Source organism: Chlorocebus sabaeus, chromosome 14 (assembly GCF_047675955.1).
Source record: "Chlorocebus sabaeus isolate Y175 chromosome 14, mChlSab1.0.hap1, whole genome shotgun sequence".
In the NCBI taxonomy this organism is placed as follows: domain Eukaryota; kingdom Metazoa; phylum Chordata; class Mammalia; order Primates; family Cercopithecidae; genus Chlorocebus; species Chlorocebus sabaeus.
Window position 1 is genome coordinate 24,521,557 of NC_132917.1, and position 16,585 is coordinate 24,538,141.

Below are 16,585 nucleotides of genomic sequence, written 5' to 3' on the forward strand. Positions count from 1 at the left end.
AATTAAATTAAACAGACAAAATTTCCACCTTTACCCGTGGCACTCCCTAAACTCCTTCCTCTGCTTTTTCTCCACAGCCCTTCCTAGCTCCTGACATAGCACATACTCATCTGTTTAATGTGTGTTGCCCGCACTAGAATCTGTTCTGCTCACAACTGTATCCCCAGTACCTAGAAAAGTGCCTGAAATACTTGTGGTCTGAATGGTTTTGTTTGTTTTTGAGACAGGGTCCCACTGTCTCCCAGGCGGGAGTGCTGAAGTGCAATCACAGCTCACTGCGCCTTGATCTTGCTGGGCTCAGGTGATCCCCCTGCCTCAGCCTCCCAAGCAGCTGAGACTACAGGTGCACACCACCACCAAGCCTGGTTACATATTTTTAAGTTTTTTGTAGAGACAAGGTCTTGCCATGTCTGGTGTTGGACTCTGGGCTCAAGAGGAGGTAAGTACTCAGCTCAGTGACCTAGCTAGAATGTGAATGCAAGTCTTACTCGCAGCCTTTGTTGCCAGATCGTTCCATTTTCTAAGCGAGTCAAAAATCCAGGTTTTTATCTAGAATGTACAAATGTTTAAGTAATAGAAAATGTTAACACTCTGGGAAGGTCAAACAAAACAGATACCCACAGGCCAGCTATGGTCCAAGGACTACCTAACTGATTCTTCCTGTAAGCAGATCTCCCACATAGAGCCAGGAGGAAGTGCCAGCTAGTAAATGAGAGATCTCATATTAAATGGAATAATAAAACGAAAACACCATCCAGGCCTGGCACAAAGTAAACGTTCAATAAAACTACACTTATTACTAACAAAACTTCATTCTTACAGCCAGATAAATATAAAATGCGCCACAACACTGGCCACAATGGACAATTCTACAACTGTTTGGAGAAAAATTCTGCTGGAGGATGTGGCAAAAGCTTAAGACCTGCCACAGCCCAGCAGAGCCCAGCTCAGAGGCCACACAGCCCATGCATGGGCCGTCAGCAGGACTGTCTTCACCAGCTCTGCTCATGTCCACCCTGACACAGCCAACATCCTCCCACTGCCACCAGGAACCCACCACTGCTTTAGGACAACCTGTTTTCGCTGGGTTCATCATCTGCATTATCTAACATGTGGATTTGTTTTGCTAAGTCCTGGAATGTTGAAATGAAGAGCATTCTGTGACATCCAGGAAGTGAGAGCTGGAACCAACAGAAGGACCAGTGCCTACTTCACATCGTGAGGAACACACCTGGCTTTTCTCACACCGACAGGCATTTGAGGCTAAAAGAAAAACTAAAAATATGAGATATCTTTGTGGGTGGTTCTGTGAAGAAGTTAAGATAGCGAGTACAACGCAAGGCTGATATTGCGGGTGGGCACATGTCTGTGTGTCCCCTGTGAAGCAGACAGTGGGCTGGACCCATTACATTAGACGCCAAGAAAGCCATGATGCAGCCGTGGTGCAACGAGCAAGATGCAGAGCAGCTATGGATCCAGAGGCAGAGGCACAGCCCTCCCACCAGACACCAGCCTCGTCTCCTCTTCCCACTCTTAGTGGTCCCCCAGCCCCAACCTCACTGTTGCCAGGATAACAGTGGCATGGTGGGGCCTGGCACTAGAAGCCCAATCCCAGGCCAAGAGGCAACCAGCCTCTGGCTCCAATTCCCCTCCCCTCTACCAAGCGCCTATAAGAACAGGGCTCAGGGTTGATGACACCTTGTCTTCAGAGCATAAGGTCTTGAGGGAAACAGTGACCAGGCTTGGGCAAATGTCACAGAGGAAGGACATTCAGAAAAGCAAGAGATACACTCTGAGCTTAGGAAATGGCAGCCTCCCAGCATTCCAAGCTCCAGGGCTCCCCGGAGAGGGGTCTGATGCTTGTGGTCAATGGGCGGTTCTTCCCTGTAAGACCAGCACGAGGGAAAAACACCATTCCTACTCACAGGTGACCCTGCATGTGGGTTAAAGCAGGAGATGTGGGGAGAGGCAGCTGTGCTCTCTGTGCAGTCCAAGACCTGAATGGACACCCACCCAGCGTCCACCTCAGCCCGCTCCCCAGGGTCCCATGGGTGAAGACGGGGATGGTTTTCTGCCCTAGACCCTGTGCAGTCTGCCCTGGGTTCTCCCTCTATGTGCCCCAGCTGCAGCCTCCTCCTGTCTGAGGGTGGGCACTGTGGACGGTCCTCGACTCCCCGAGGGAGGACCTGGCACAGGGCCAGTTGACCACACAGGATGTGTGTGAAGGAAGCACAGGCCTGCCCATCATCCCTCCATCCTCCCACATCCTCCATCAACCACGTTCCGATCCCTGGGAAGTGATTCTGAGTATGATTCAGAGAGGCTCAGTTCTGTAGCTCCACCTGGCAGCAGGTGTGTGCTGAGTGGGTTTTCTGGGTGCCACCTGTTGCCAGGTGGCGGCTGGGGTGCTTAGCAACCCTCAAGGTCCCCAACTAACCCCTGGAGTGTGGTCACGCGGGAATAAAGACAAACAACTCCAGTTCTTTCCTCTGGGCCTCCTGCTCTACCCTCACATGCCCACAGAGCCAGGAAGCTGGACCAAGGCCAGCGTGCACCCCGGCGGCCCCGCACCAGAGGGAAGCATGATGGCACTGCCTACGAAGCCAGATATGTGCTCGGCAGAGGCAAAGAGGATGCTTTGCATGCCAGGGCTGCACCGAGAACTCCAAATCCACAAGGCCTCAGTACAGGGCAGGCTCCGCTACCCCCCTGCAGGAGACTGGAGCCAGGGAGGTTAAAGCAGTGAAGCCACTGGAAGCTGAGACCCTTGCATTACGCAAATGCTCTGTTGCCTCAATGCCCTTTGACACATGGACACGCTCACCCCAGTGAGGAGGCGGAAGGGGATGCCTGTGCTTGAGGGACTGCCGCCTTGCCCTCCTGGACCATGGCTGGCTGCCCACCCATCCAGGAGATGACTGTCATTAGCAGGAGGCTGGTCATCTTCATAACAGAAGGTACAACTTCCCAGGGGATGGCAACAGAGAAAGCAGGCTCAGGTCACCAGCGCATCCCTCCACCTCACTTCACAGCAGAGGAGGAAGCTGAGGTCCAGCAAGGAGACACCTGCTGGGACAGCCACATGGCCGGTGCTGCCCTTCAGCCGCATACTCTCAAGGCAGCTTAGAAAACAAGATAAATGGCCAAGCACTGGGCTCATGCCTGCAATCTCAGCACTTTGGGAGGCTGAGGCAGACAGATCACTTGAGGTCAGGAGTTTGAGACCAGCCTGGCCAACATGGCGAAACCCCGTCTCTACTAAAAATACAAAAATTAGCTGGGTGTGGTGGTGGGTGCCTGTAGTCCCATCTACATGGGAGGTGGAGGAAAGAGAATCGCTTGAACCTAGGAGGTGGAGGTTGCAGTGAGCCAAGATGGCGCTACTGCATTCCAGCCTGGGCGACAGAGTCAGACTCCATCTCAGAAAAAAGAAAAAGAAAAAGAAAAAGCATAAAAGATAAAAGCACCTGACCAAATAAAAAGTGAGACATGGACCCTGGGCAATGAATTCTGGAAGGAGGCCACTTTTTTGCGGAGGGTAGACTAACAATATTTTTAAAGGAGACACCCAAATAATTTTTTTAAATAGAGAATTTTCTTAAAAAAGCCATTAAGCACACATGTAAGTAAGGGATAGTCTGCTGTGACATTGACCTCGAATGGCTCTTTGGAGCCATGTCCAAACCAGGTTCTGTTTCCTCTCCTACCAGGACTGTCTGCGGCCCTTTCCAAAGTGTTTTTCCGTCTGTTATCTCATTTTTATTCTCATGAGGAGCTTTTACAGGAGGAAAGTGAAACGGGGTCATGCAGCCTCTAGTACTGGCCTGCACTCAGCTCTGAAGACCCGTCAGCTGATGTTTCTGAAACGTCAAATCAGCCCAGAGCCCACGCCACTCCCAACGTCAGTCCCAATGCCTTGGGAGGGAGTGACCTCTGTCCTGGTTGGAAGAGAGAAGGGGGTTTTCTGGGTGCCAGCCAGCTCCCATCCTACCTCACCACCCTGACTTCAGCCTGTGCCTCCCCAGGGGCTGGGGGCCAGCGTGACAGCAGCTCGGAGGCCCCAAAGGGCTTTGTGGTTTTCAGACTCCTCTCTGCCTTATTTCATGTGATTCCCAAACTATCCCCTAACAATGGTATTATTTTTAATGTCATATTTCCAGAAAATTAAACTGAAGACCAGAGAGGTGAAGTGCCACCACCATACAGAGAAAGCCAGGGCTCACTGTTCCCCCAAAAATGCTAGCAGAGGCTATGGATGCAAACCCAGGTCCAGGATGGCCAGTGGGGACATCCCTCCCCAACCCCCAGTACAAACTCTGGTGTCCCCACAAGGTGAGGCTGGAGCATAGGACGGTGGGAGTGTGCTAGGGTCTGGGTCCCCTGTCCTCACATGCAAGGCCTGTCCCAGCGCTCACCAGGTCCCTTTCTATCTGATTTTAAAAATCAAGCTCAGGTCCCAGGTTTTCTTTTGGAGGAGGATGTTGTGGAAATAGCTAGAAGTGGTGGTAATACAACATGGTGAGTGTACTAAATCACTTTTAAGGGGTTTTATTATGTGCATTTTACCTCTACTAAAAGGAAAAAAAAAAAAAAAGCAAACCTGAGTTTTTTTAACTGCAAACCTAATTTATAATACCTTATTAGTTTTTAAAAATTATTTTTCAAAAAAACTCCCAGATTAAGGGAGGTTTTGGTGGCCTCTTCTACTTTTCTATATCTTCAAAATTTTATCCAACAATCCTATGATGGTAGAGAGTTTGAGTGTCTACTATGCAGGCACTGTGCTAATAACTACTTAACATTTACCTCCCCTAATATCACAGGAGAGAGGCAGAGACTCCAGTACTTAGTTCTTGGCTGCTATGCTATGTGAGAGGAAGGTGTTACATTTATTATCTCTCAATCAGGATAAAACATGGCTAGGACACTCTCAAATATCAGGACCAAAAAAAAAAAGCCTTGAAAGAATAGGCCTCTGTGATGGTTAATATACATATATATTTTTTTGAGATGGAGTCTTGCTCTGTCGCCCAGGCTGGAGTGCAGTGGCGCGATCTCGGCTTACTGCAAACTCTGGTTCCTGGGTTCACACCATTCTCCCACCTCAGCCTCCCAAGTAGCTGGGACTACAGGTGCCCGCCACCACGCCTGGCTAATTTTTTGTATTTTTTAGTAGAGACGGGGTTCACCATGTTATCCAGGATGGTCTTGATCTCCTGACCTTGTGATCCGCCCGCCTCGGCTTCCCAAAGTGCTGGGATTACAGGCGTGAGCCACCGAGCCAGGCCTTGTGATGGTTAATATTAAGTGTCAACTTGATTGGATCAAAGGATACAAAGTATTGATCCTGGGTGTGTCTGTGAGGGTGTTGCCAAAGGAGATTAACATTTGAGTCAGTGGGCTGGGAAAGGCAGACCCACCCTACATCTGGGTAGACATAATCTAATCAGTGGCCAGTTTGCTAGAATATGAACAGGCAGAAAAATGTGAAAAGAGACTGGCCTAGGCTCCATCCAGCCTACATCTTTCTCCTGTGCTGGATGCACCCAGTCCTCCAACACTGGACTTTTAAGTTCTTCAGTTTTGGAACTCGGACTGGCTCTCCTTGCTCTTCAGCCAGCAGATGGCCTATTGTGGGACCTTGCGATTGTGTGAGTCAATACTTAATAATTAACTAATAATTAACTCCCCTTTATATATATATATCTATTCCATTAGTTCTGTCCCTCTAGCGAACGCTAATACAGCCTCTATCAGTCTTTTTTCTTTGTTTTAGAGATGAAGGTCTCACTATGTTGGCCAGGTTGGTCTTGAACTCTTGGCCTCAAGCAATCCTCCTGCCTCAACTTCCCAAAGTGCTAGGATTACAGGTGTGAGCCACTATGTCAGCCTCTTTTTTATTTCTTTATAATTGTATATACTTGCCAAATACTATACAGTGTAGGCCAAGAAAACAAAGGAACTCTTCCAAACTTCAGTTTACCTGGCCGTGGCTTGAACCAAATGAGGATAAGGCAGGAAACAGCCCACAGGATGTCACTCCTGATTTGAGACCAGTTCCTTGGGGCTGGGGTTTTCAAATAGGAATCCTTCGGGGAGGGTTTCCAAAAGCAATGAGGTATTTTCTAGATAAACAAGGAAAACTTAAGTGCCTAAGTATACTCTCACTCATTGCTGGTGGAGTATAAATTGTTTGAAACTCTATAGGCAGCCAGGCGTGGTGGCTCATGCCTGTAATCCCAGCACTTTGGGAGGCCAAGGCAGGCAGATCACCAGAGGTCAGGAGTTCGAGACTAGCCTGTCCAACATGGTGAAATCCCATCTCTACTAAAAATATAAGAAAAATTAGCTGGGAGTGGTGGTGGGTACCTGTAATCCCGGCTACTCGGAATGCTGAAGCAGGAGAATAGCTTGAACCTGGAGGCGAAGGTTGCAGTGGGCTGAGATCGTGCCACTGCATTCCAACCTGGGTGACAGAGCAAGACTCTGTCTCAAAAAAAAAAAAAAAAAAAAAAAAAAAAGGAAAAGAAAAAGAGAAAAAAAAGGCACATGCCAGATTCTTCAAAAAATTAAACACAGAACTACCATATGACCTGGCAATTCCACTTTTGGGTATATATCCAAAATAACTGAAAACAGGGACTCAAACAGATATTTGTACACCCGTGTTCACAGCAGCACTATTGACAATAGCAAAGCCGCAGAAACCACCCAAATATCCAAATGAGCAAAGAAAATGTGGCACATACATGCAATGAAATATCAGCCTTAAACAGGAAAGAAATGCTGATCTACGCGACGACACAGAAGACGTCATGCTAAGTGAAATAAGTCAGTCAAAACGGGACAAATATTATATGATTCCACTTATATAAAGGACCTAGTGAGGCAAATTCAGAGACACAGTAGAACAGTGGTTACCAGAGCCTGGGAGAATGGGCAGTTATTATTTAATGGGCACAGAGTTTCTCTCTGGGATGATGAAAAAGTTCTGGAAACGGACAGTGGTGATGGCTGCACGATATTGTGAATGTACTTAATGCCACTGAATTGTATACTTAATGGTTAAAATGGTAAATTTTATACTATGTATATTTTACAGTAGCTATCTATATATAATTTTTAAAATGCATATATCCTTTGATCCAGCAATTCCACGTCTAGGTTTTTATTCTTCCACAGATATACTTGCACATATATACTATAATAAATACTGCTACAAGGATATTTATTACAGCCATGTTTACAGTAGCAAAAGATCAGAAATAACCTAGAAGCCTACCAAGAGCGCAACAATAAATTATGTTACCTCTGTATAATGACTGAACACAGTCATTAAAAAGGATGTGGCAATGCAATACAGACTTGGAATGCTAAGATAGTAGGTGAAAAGATCTAGTGCCTGTAATCCCAGCATTTTGGGAGGCCAAGGCAAGGAGATCACTTGAGGTAAGGAGTTCAAGACCAGCCTGGCCAACATGGTGCAACCCCATTTCTACTAAAAATACAAAAATTAGCCGGGTGTGGTGGTGCACGCCTATAGTCCCAGCTACTCGGGAGGCTGAGGCAGGAGAATCGCTTGAAGCCAGAAGGTGGAAGTTGTGAGTCCAGGTTGAACCACTACACTCTAGCCCTGGCAACAGAGTGAGACTCTGTCTCAGAAAAAAGAAAGAAAGAAAGAAAAGAAAAGATTTAGTACAAAAGAGTGAATAGGCTACCGTGTGTGTGTGTGTGTGTGTGTGTGTGTGTGTGTGTGTAAATTCTATAAACCTCTGAAAGGGTACATTAAAAAGATAATAGTGACGGGTGATTGGTGGATGGGGCTGGATGGCTAGGGGAAATGAAGGTGGGATGACTTACTTTTCCTGGTATACCCTTTTTCATACTTTCATGATTTTATACACGTATACTTTTGCTATAGAGGATCTTACTAGCAGGCCAACCCTCCAGCCAAGAACAACTGTAAAAGCTGGATAAAATACATAAAACCCCAGCTCTTTAAAGGCAGTGGAAACAACCAAAGCAGCCAGGACTTGAGGGGCCAAGCCCTCAGGGGAAGGGAAACACAGTTCGGTCAGCCCAATGCACTCTGCTGTTTTCCCTTGGGACTGGAGAGGCTGAAGAGAGTGCAGTGAGGAGGGCTTTCAAGGGGTTGGAGAAACAAGGACTGTGAGCAAGGATTCCAAGGCAGAGAGAGCAGAGGGGCTAAGACCCCAGGGAAAGAGAACCATACTACAGTGAGTCCGACTATTCCCCTTTAGTATTTGCATGGAGCAAGAGACCAAGAATCCAAGCAGAAATTGAGAGCTAAGAGGCTAAGCTTTCGGCAGTCTCACATTGCTAAGGAGTTCAAGCTACCATGAGAAAAGGACCAGCCTTCCAGTTAAGACCCCTGAAAAGTTATTTCCTATCTGCTCCTGCTCTAACCATCTGCCACAAGAAAAGTACATCCTCCCTGGAGAGACAACATTATTCAGAACCACTACTATTTCCCATCCACAACATCTAGTATTTAATTCTTAAAAATGCCTGGAGGCTAAAGGGGGAGGATCGCTTGAGGCCAAGAGTTTGAGACCAGTTTGGGCAACATAGTGACACTCCATCTCTACAAAAACCCACTTTTTTAATTAGCTGGGCATGGTGGCACACGCCTGCAGTCCTAGCTACTCACAAGGCTGAGGTGGGAGTTTTGCTTGAGCCCAGGAGTTCAAAGATGCAGTAAGCCACTGCACTCCAGCCTGAGTGACAAAGCAAGACCTTGTCTCAAAAAAAAAAAAGAGCCAAGATGCCAAGGTTTCAACAACAAAAATGCATACCCATTGGTATTATGGTTGTCAGTCAGGAACTTTAAAATAAATGTTTAATATATTCTAAAAAATAGTTGACAAAATAGGAATACATAGGGAACTGAAGTCCAGTTTTTAAAATCAAATGGAAATTCTAGGACAGAAAAATAAATAATAATTGCAATTGATGACTCATTAGAAGAGCTCAATCACTGATCTGACAAACCAGGGGAAGATAGGATTAGTAAACTGTAGATTAGGTCCATAAAATATTGTCTGAAATGCAGAAAGAAAAAAAGATTCAGAAAAAGAAGAGATACTTCTGGAACATGGTAAAAGTGTCTAACAAGGATATTGAGTCCTAGAGGAAAGGAGCAAATGGGAAGAAGCAATAAAAAGATACTGGCTGAAAATGTTCAAAACTGACAAGGGACATCAAACCAACATTCAAGAAGCTCTGTGAATACTAAGCAGAGCAACTGCAAAGAAAACTCCCAGGCACAGCATCGTAAAACTGCTGAGAACCAAAAACAAAGAGCATTGGGAAAGCAACCACAGGAAAAAGTATGCATTAATGTAACAGGAGCAATAGTCTACCTGACAACTGGTATTTCAACAGGAATGATGGAAGTGGAAGAATAGTGAAATGATGCTTTTAAAGGGCTAGAAGTAAAAAATGGCAGCCTAGAATTCTTTATCTGCAAAAAGTCTTGGTATGATTTGAATGTGTCCGTTCAAAACTCAGGCGCTGCCAGTGTAATAGTATTAAGAGGTGGGGCCTTTAAGAGGGGATCAGGCCACGAGGACTGCTCCTTCTTTAGTAGGGTTAAGGTCCTTTTAAAAGCGCATCACACGACATTCAGCTAGCCTGCCCTTCTGCCATGTATGGACACCAGAGCAAATGCTGTGGTACCTTGATCTTGGACGTACCAGCCTCTAGAACTGTAAGTAGTAAATTTCTGTTCTTTATAAATTACCCAGTTTCAGGTATTCTGTTGTAGCAGCACAACACAGATGAAGACAAGTATCTTTCAAAAATGAAAGCAAAATAAACATACTCCTAGGTAATCAGAAATGGGGAGAATTTGATACCAAGAGATCAGCATAAAAGGTAATACTAAAGGGAATTCTACCAGAAAATGAAGCAAAGAAATGGAGAAATGAAGAGCAATTGAGAGGATAAAACTGTGGGTAGATATAAGAATATTAATGAGATAAAAATATTATATAAAATAATCATGATAAGGGCTTGTGGGGTTTAAAATGTTAGCTAAAAAACATTACACTAATAGCCACAAAGTGGGGGGCAGAGGCTTGTGAAATGAAGTTAAAAGGTTGTGAGATCCTTGCATTGACTAAAGAGGTAAGTAATAATTTGGGGCAGATGCAAATATGACATAGTTGACATTATTTCTTTTTTTTTTTTTTTGAGACAGAGTCTCGCTTTGTTACCCAGGCTGGAGTGCAGTGGTACGATCTCGGCTTACCGCAAGCTCTGCCTCCCAGGTTCATGCCATTCTCCTGCCTCAGCCTCCCGAGTAGCTGGGACTACAGGTGCCCACCACCACACCCGGCTAATTTTTTGTATTTTTAGTAGAGACGGGGTTTCACCATGTTAGCTATGGTCTTGATCTCCTAACCTCGTGATCCACCCCCCCTGGCCTCCCAAAGTGCTGGGATTACAGGAGTGAGCCACCGCGCCCGGCGACATTATTTCATTTTTAAAAGATTTTGACAGATTTGGCAGAATACACATTATTCTCAAGTGCATCAAAACTGACCACATGCTAGGTCAAAAATCAAGTTCCAACAAATTTCAAAGGCTTGAAATCAGAGTATGTTCTCTGACCAGAATAAAGCTAAAAAAAAATATAATTGTAAACAAATCCTCAAGTGTTTAGAACTTAGTGCACTTCTACATCGCCCACGGATCAAAGGCATTTCAATGAAAGTTAGTAAATATTTAAATTAAATGACATTGAAAATATGGCATATTAAAACTTGTGAGATAAAGCTCAATGTAATGAGTGACATCTGTAGCATTAAATGCATGTTTTAGGAAAAAAAGGTTGAAAATTGGTCATCTAAAGCTCTATTTTGGCTGGGCCTGGTGGCTCACGCCTGTAATCCCAACACTTTGGGAGGCCAAGGCATTCGAGACCAGCCTGACCAATGTAGTGAAACCCTGTCTCTACTACAAATACAAAAAATCAGCCGGGTGTGGTGGAGCGTGCTTGTAATCCCAGCTACTCAGAGGCTGAGGCAGGAGAATCCCTTGAACTCAGGAGGTGGAGGTTGCAGTGAACCTAGACTGCACCACTGAACTCCAGCCTGGGTGACAAAGCAAGATTCAGTCTCCAGAAAACAACAACAATAAAGTTCCATTTTAAGAAGGTAAAAAAGGACACAAATTAAGTCAAAAGGAAAAAGAGGCCATGACAAAGTTTAACTTAGAGATAAGAGGTCGTACGCAGTGGCTCACGCCTGTAATCCCAGAACTTTGGGAGGCCGAGGCGGGCAGATCACAAAGTCAGGAAATCGAGACCATCCTGGCTAACATGGTGAAACTCCGTCTCTACTAAAAGAAAATACAAAAAAATTAGCCGGGCGTGGTGGTGGGCACCTGTAGTCCCAGCTACTCGGGAGGCTGAGGCTGGAGAATGGCGTGAGCTCAGGAGGCAGAGCTTGCAGTGAGCCGAGATCTCGCCACTGCACTCCAGTCTGGGTGACAGAGCAAGACTCCGTCTCAAAAATAAATAAGAGATAAGAAATGTACAAAGAAGGCAACAAAGATTAAAGGTGGTCCGCCAAACAGGCTAAAACAAGCCTTAGCAAGACTGATTAAGAAAACTTTTAAAAAGGTACAAATTATCTTCGGTAATGAAAAAAAGGAACATCATTATACATTTCAGACAAAAGGTAAAAAGAAAATACTAAGAATGTTATGTCAAAATTTTGAAAATTTGAATGGGCATGTTTCTGGGGGAAAAAACCTCTCTAAAACCTATACAAAAGGAAATATAAAATCTGAACAACCTTATTATCTGTGATGGAAACAGAATCTTCCCCTAAAGAACACTCCAGGCCCACAGGACTTCTTCATTAGTGCTTTTTTTTAAAAAAAAAAAAAAAAAGACAGGGTCTCACTTTGTTGCCCAAGCTGGAGTGCAGGGGCACAGTCACAGCTCACTGCAGCCTTAACCTCCTGGGCTCAAGCGATCCTCCCACCTCAGCCTCCCAAGCAGCTGGGACTACAGGCATGCACCACCACACTCAGCTAATTTTTTCATTTTTTGTAGAGATGGGGTCTTGCTTTGTTGCCCAGGCTGGTCTTGAACTCCTGGACCCAAGTGATCCTCCTGTCTCAGTCTCCCAAAGTGCTGGTATTACAGGCAGAGCCACGTGCCTGGCCACACCTACAGGCCAGCCACATGCCGTGACTTCTAAATTTAAGGAATAACCCAAATTATCTTCAAACTATCAGGGGTTAGAAAGAGGGAACCTTTCTCAAATTATTTAATGAGTTGGGCATAACTGTAATACCAAACCCTGTCAAGCACATGGAAAGGAAGGAAAATGGCAGGCAGGTTTCTCTCTTGAACAGTCACAGAAGACGTAAGGAGAATGTAGGTAAACGGACACTCACAGGGGGCAGGATTCCAACCTTCCCAGTGGTAACATTCCAACCTTCCCAATGGCCGAGGTGGGCGGATCACCTGAGGTCAGGAGTTTGAGACCAGCCTGGCCAACATGGTGAAACCTCGTCTCTACTAAAAATACAAAAAAAAATTAGTCGGGCATGGTGCCAGGTGCTTGTAATCCCAGCTACTTGGGAAGCTGAGGCAGGAGAAGCGCTTGAACCCGGGAGGCAGAGGTTGCAGTGAGCCAAGATTGTGCCATTGCACTCCAACCTGGGTGACAAGACCAAGACTCCGTCTCAAAAAAAAAAAAAAAAATCTCAAAGGTTTTACATATGGGGATACTGAAGTTCAAAGAGGGGCAGCAACAAGCCCAAGGCCACACTCAGGACAGAGCCGGGCTAGACAAATTCATTCACTCAGGACAGAGCCGGGCTAGACAAATTCATTCACTCAGGACAGAGCCGGGCTAGACAAATTCATTCCACTTGGAGAATTATAGGCCCCGGCTGTGTGCCCAGCTAGGCCTGAGGATGCACCTCACCCCTCAACTCCCCCCACACCTCTGCACCTCCCCCTTCCACCTAACCTGGACCTGCTCGTCCCGGGGCCAATCTCTGCTCCGCCGGTGCAGCGTGGGCAGGCAGTGCAGAGAAGCACCAGTGTGGCCCAGGCAGGCTGCTAGCACCCTCAGGAGCCCCGGGTCACCCAGGGATGACCCTCTCTGCTGGTGCCCACACTCCTGCGCTGACCCTGCCCAGAGGGAGCATATGGCCCTGGGCGTTAGAAAGCAGGCCTCATGGCCCCGTGCAATCGGCCTACCTCTAACAAGCTCTACGGGTTACAAAGCAGTTCTGGGTTTCTCATTTGACCCTCAAGAAACCTACAGACAAAAATGTCAATACCTCCACTTTGCAGATGAGGAAAAGTGAGGCTCTGCAGGGTGGGTAACTTATCTAAATTGTCTACAAGAGAACAGCCTCAGGGTGAGACACAGGGCCTTCCTCATCACACCAGGGGCCCCCACAAGACCGTTCAGTGTGACTTAAGATGTCCTAGATTGTACAATATGAGACAGATAAGAGCGATGCAGACAGACATGCTGAAAACTGCACAAATGTTATATAAAAAGAACGCTCGCCTAGCTACGTGGTGACACGTGCATTTTTTTTTTTTTTTTTTAAGTATAGAGAACCCAGAGGGATGCCGCCACAGTGCGAGATCAGATACAAACAAGAAATGAGACAGTATAAAAAAAACCAGAAATTAAAGAATGCCTTTCAAGGGGCTTTACAAGCCAGGAAAGGAAGATTCTTTAAATATTCACAGGCCACAGCAGCTCCTCAATAACCACAGGTCACAGGGCCCAGGGGAAGGGGGAAATACGATGGGCAACTAAGAAAATCCCCTCCTATGGGGGCCTTCTGAAAGGAATGAGATTGGTAAATGGGGAGGGAAGAAAAACATCCCCAGGACAGTGAAATCGGGGACCCATCAGCTAAATGACTTAGTGTGTGCCTCGGAACAGCACTGTCTAGAGAATGTGAGTGAGGCCCGACGGTGGGGCTCCTGCAAGCCAAGGGCTCCAGAGTGGCCCCCAAAACCAAGGCCCTGTCCACCTGAGTGGCACCATCTATGAAACAGCAGTTTCAGTGCATCAGGAGCACACAGAGCCTCCTGAACACAAACGATGTGGTTCCCAGAGCAGAGAATCATAGTGTCAACCTATTGAGAGCTCGTTTTTGAAGGGAAATCAACCTATGGATAACAGGAAATTGGTGGATATAATTTCTGGAGACCTTCAAAAAGCATGTGAGATGAATCCAGGCCAAACTGTGTAAAAGCCTGAGGGACACGAGAACTGGGAGGATGGTTCGGCCATGGAAGAGACTGGAGGAAAGCCAGGAAACCGAGGCAGGGACAGCCAGGCCTCTCTCCAGATGAAGAATGTAAACGGGCATCCCCGAGGAACAGGCTGGTTTTCCTTCTTCAGCAGTGACCTCAGATGGGAAGGTAAGGGAGGGAGGAGCTCCCCTGGGTGGGGGCGTGAGGCTGACACACTTCACCCAGCAGGGCCCTGAGGCCGCAGGATGGGTCGACGCCCCACCCACAGCATGAGCAGGTGCACAGGGTGATCTGCGGTTGGACCAGCAAGAGCGGCGGGGGTGGCATGACGCGAAGGGATGCCCATGATGCCCCTGACCCTGACCTTGGTCCCGAGAAGGTCATCGGAGAAAGGAATGCAGGAAGTCATAGCTGGCTGCTTGGGCGATGCATTTCTTTAAATGGAAAAGTTTTACATTACAGAAGCAAAACAAAGCAAAGAGCAGGAAGGCAGATGAGGAGAGAGCCGGGTCAAGCAGAAGCAGATTTAAGAGTAAGAGGCTCCCTGAAGCTCAGAAGCTGTCCTCTAATGGCGAGGAGCCCAGAAGGCCAAGTTCAGAAGCAAACACCTGAACAGGGCAGATGAACGCCAAGCCTCATGGAGCCAGGGGCTGCCACTCTGGTTCCGCTCCCTCTGACAAGGCCACAGTCCCTGAGCCCAAGCTCCAGGCCAGAGGCCTCCCGAGAGCCTCACCTGCTGCTGGCTCTGCTCTTCCAGGTTCATCTTCACCTCCAGCGACTGGCGGGCCTCCAGGAAGGCCTTGCGGTGCTTGCGGTCAGCCATGTAGAAGGACATGATGCCCACAGCGATGGCGCACAGGTAGAGGACGACGTTGGCCAGGATCTGCACCCCAAGGAAGAAGAGAGAAAAGGCCAGGGGTGAAGGCATGTCTTCAGAAAAGGGGATGGAGGAGGTGGGGTGGGTGGCGACCAAAATCAAACCTCAAGTTGCCCAATGTCCAGGGAGGGGCCCAGTAGAGCCTTGGACCCCAGAGCCTCAGACACCGCCACATGTACCATGGATGGGTGGTCCACCCAGGGGCATGGCTCAAGGCCTGAAAGGCTCAAAGGTTCCACGAGGGGCACGGTGCAGGCGTTCGAGGCTGGCTGAGGGGCTGTGGTTCCCCTCCAGCTTCCCAACAAAGCAAGGCTGGCCAGTACCTGCAGCTGTGAGGACTGAGCAGACCCTTTGCCACCCATTCATTCCTTCACGCATTTGCTCCAGCAGCACTGTGCCAATTTGTCGGGAAGGAGGGTGCACAAATCCCAGGTCCCACTGAGCAGGACTGTGTAATCCTAAAAGCTCAGATGGTTTGGGATGCTGCAGGACCCCTGAAGCGGTCCCAGGCTGATTTGGTAGTCACAAAGTTTACCTTACACATGTGTCACAGGTTTCTAGTTTTCTGGGATTCACAGGTATCCTCTCCGCTAACCCCACCTGCCAGCAGGTGAGGGGTGCCCAGTACCGATACTCAGGTCTCAAGTTATTGTGGGGGTATCCGGGGACTTGAGGTCTCCTCCACTGCCTGTGAGGTCAGTGCCCTGGCTCAAAGGGCTTCTGGGGTATCAAGTGCCCGTACCCCATCCCTGGCACCCTGAAGATGCCCCAGGTGTCCCGGCCCACTTCCATAGGCTGTAGGGACTGCAGATCTGATGGTCTCCTGCTGGGGTAACCTTGGGTACAGATCTGAACATCCCAACCCTGCCTGGCGTCCAGGCCTGGCTGCTGCTACTCTGATCTTTGGCCATGACTGTGCCCCACCATGTCTGGACCAAGTGCTAATCCTTCCTGCTTCTCCAACACCACTGGCCTCAGTCAGCCTTTTCAAGCAAGGCCTCTTTCCTGGTCTGGCTCCTGCAGCTTCCCTGGTGCCAGCTCCACGCCCTTCCCCCAAGGCTGTGGCCACCCTCCCAGCCCCGGTTTCCAGATGCCTGTCTGCTAGGTGTGGTTTCTGGAAACTGAGTTTGGAGTTGAGAAATGGGATGGGAAGAGAAGCGGAAGAATTTCTCAGTTTCTGGCCTTCAGGGGAGAAAAGGTTAGCCTCATGGAGTATGGATTCTGGGGTAGGTGAAAAAGGGAAGTCAATTTTTAATTTTTTTTTTTTTTTTTTTTTTTTTGAGACGGAGTCTCACTCTGTCACCCAGGCTGGAGTGCAGTGGCCGGATCTCAGCTCACTGCAAGCTCCGCCTCCCGGGTTCACATCATTCTCCTGCCTCAGCCTCCCGTGTAGCTGGGACTACAGGCGCCCGCAACCTCACCCGGCTAATTTTTTGTAT

The 16,585-nt window shown here is 47.6% G+C and overlaps 1 protein-coding gene across 7 annotated transcripts in view; it reads right to left on the reverse strand.

Moving 5' to 3' along the window:
* Window positions 1-16,585, reverse strand: part of ADCY3 (adenylate cyclase 3) — a 105,116-nt gene that overhangs the window by 38,767 nt on the left and 49,764 nt on the right. For all 7 annotated transcript variants that reach the window (XM_007971290.3, XM_007971286.3, XM_073022827.1 and 4 more), the window contains exon 3: window positions 15,003-15,152. In XM_007971290.3, the coding sequence (XP_007969481.1) occupies window positions 15,003-15,152 (150 nt within the window). The remainder of the gene's footprint in view (window positions 1-15,002; window positions 15,153-16,585) is intronic.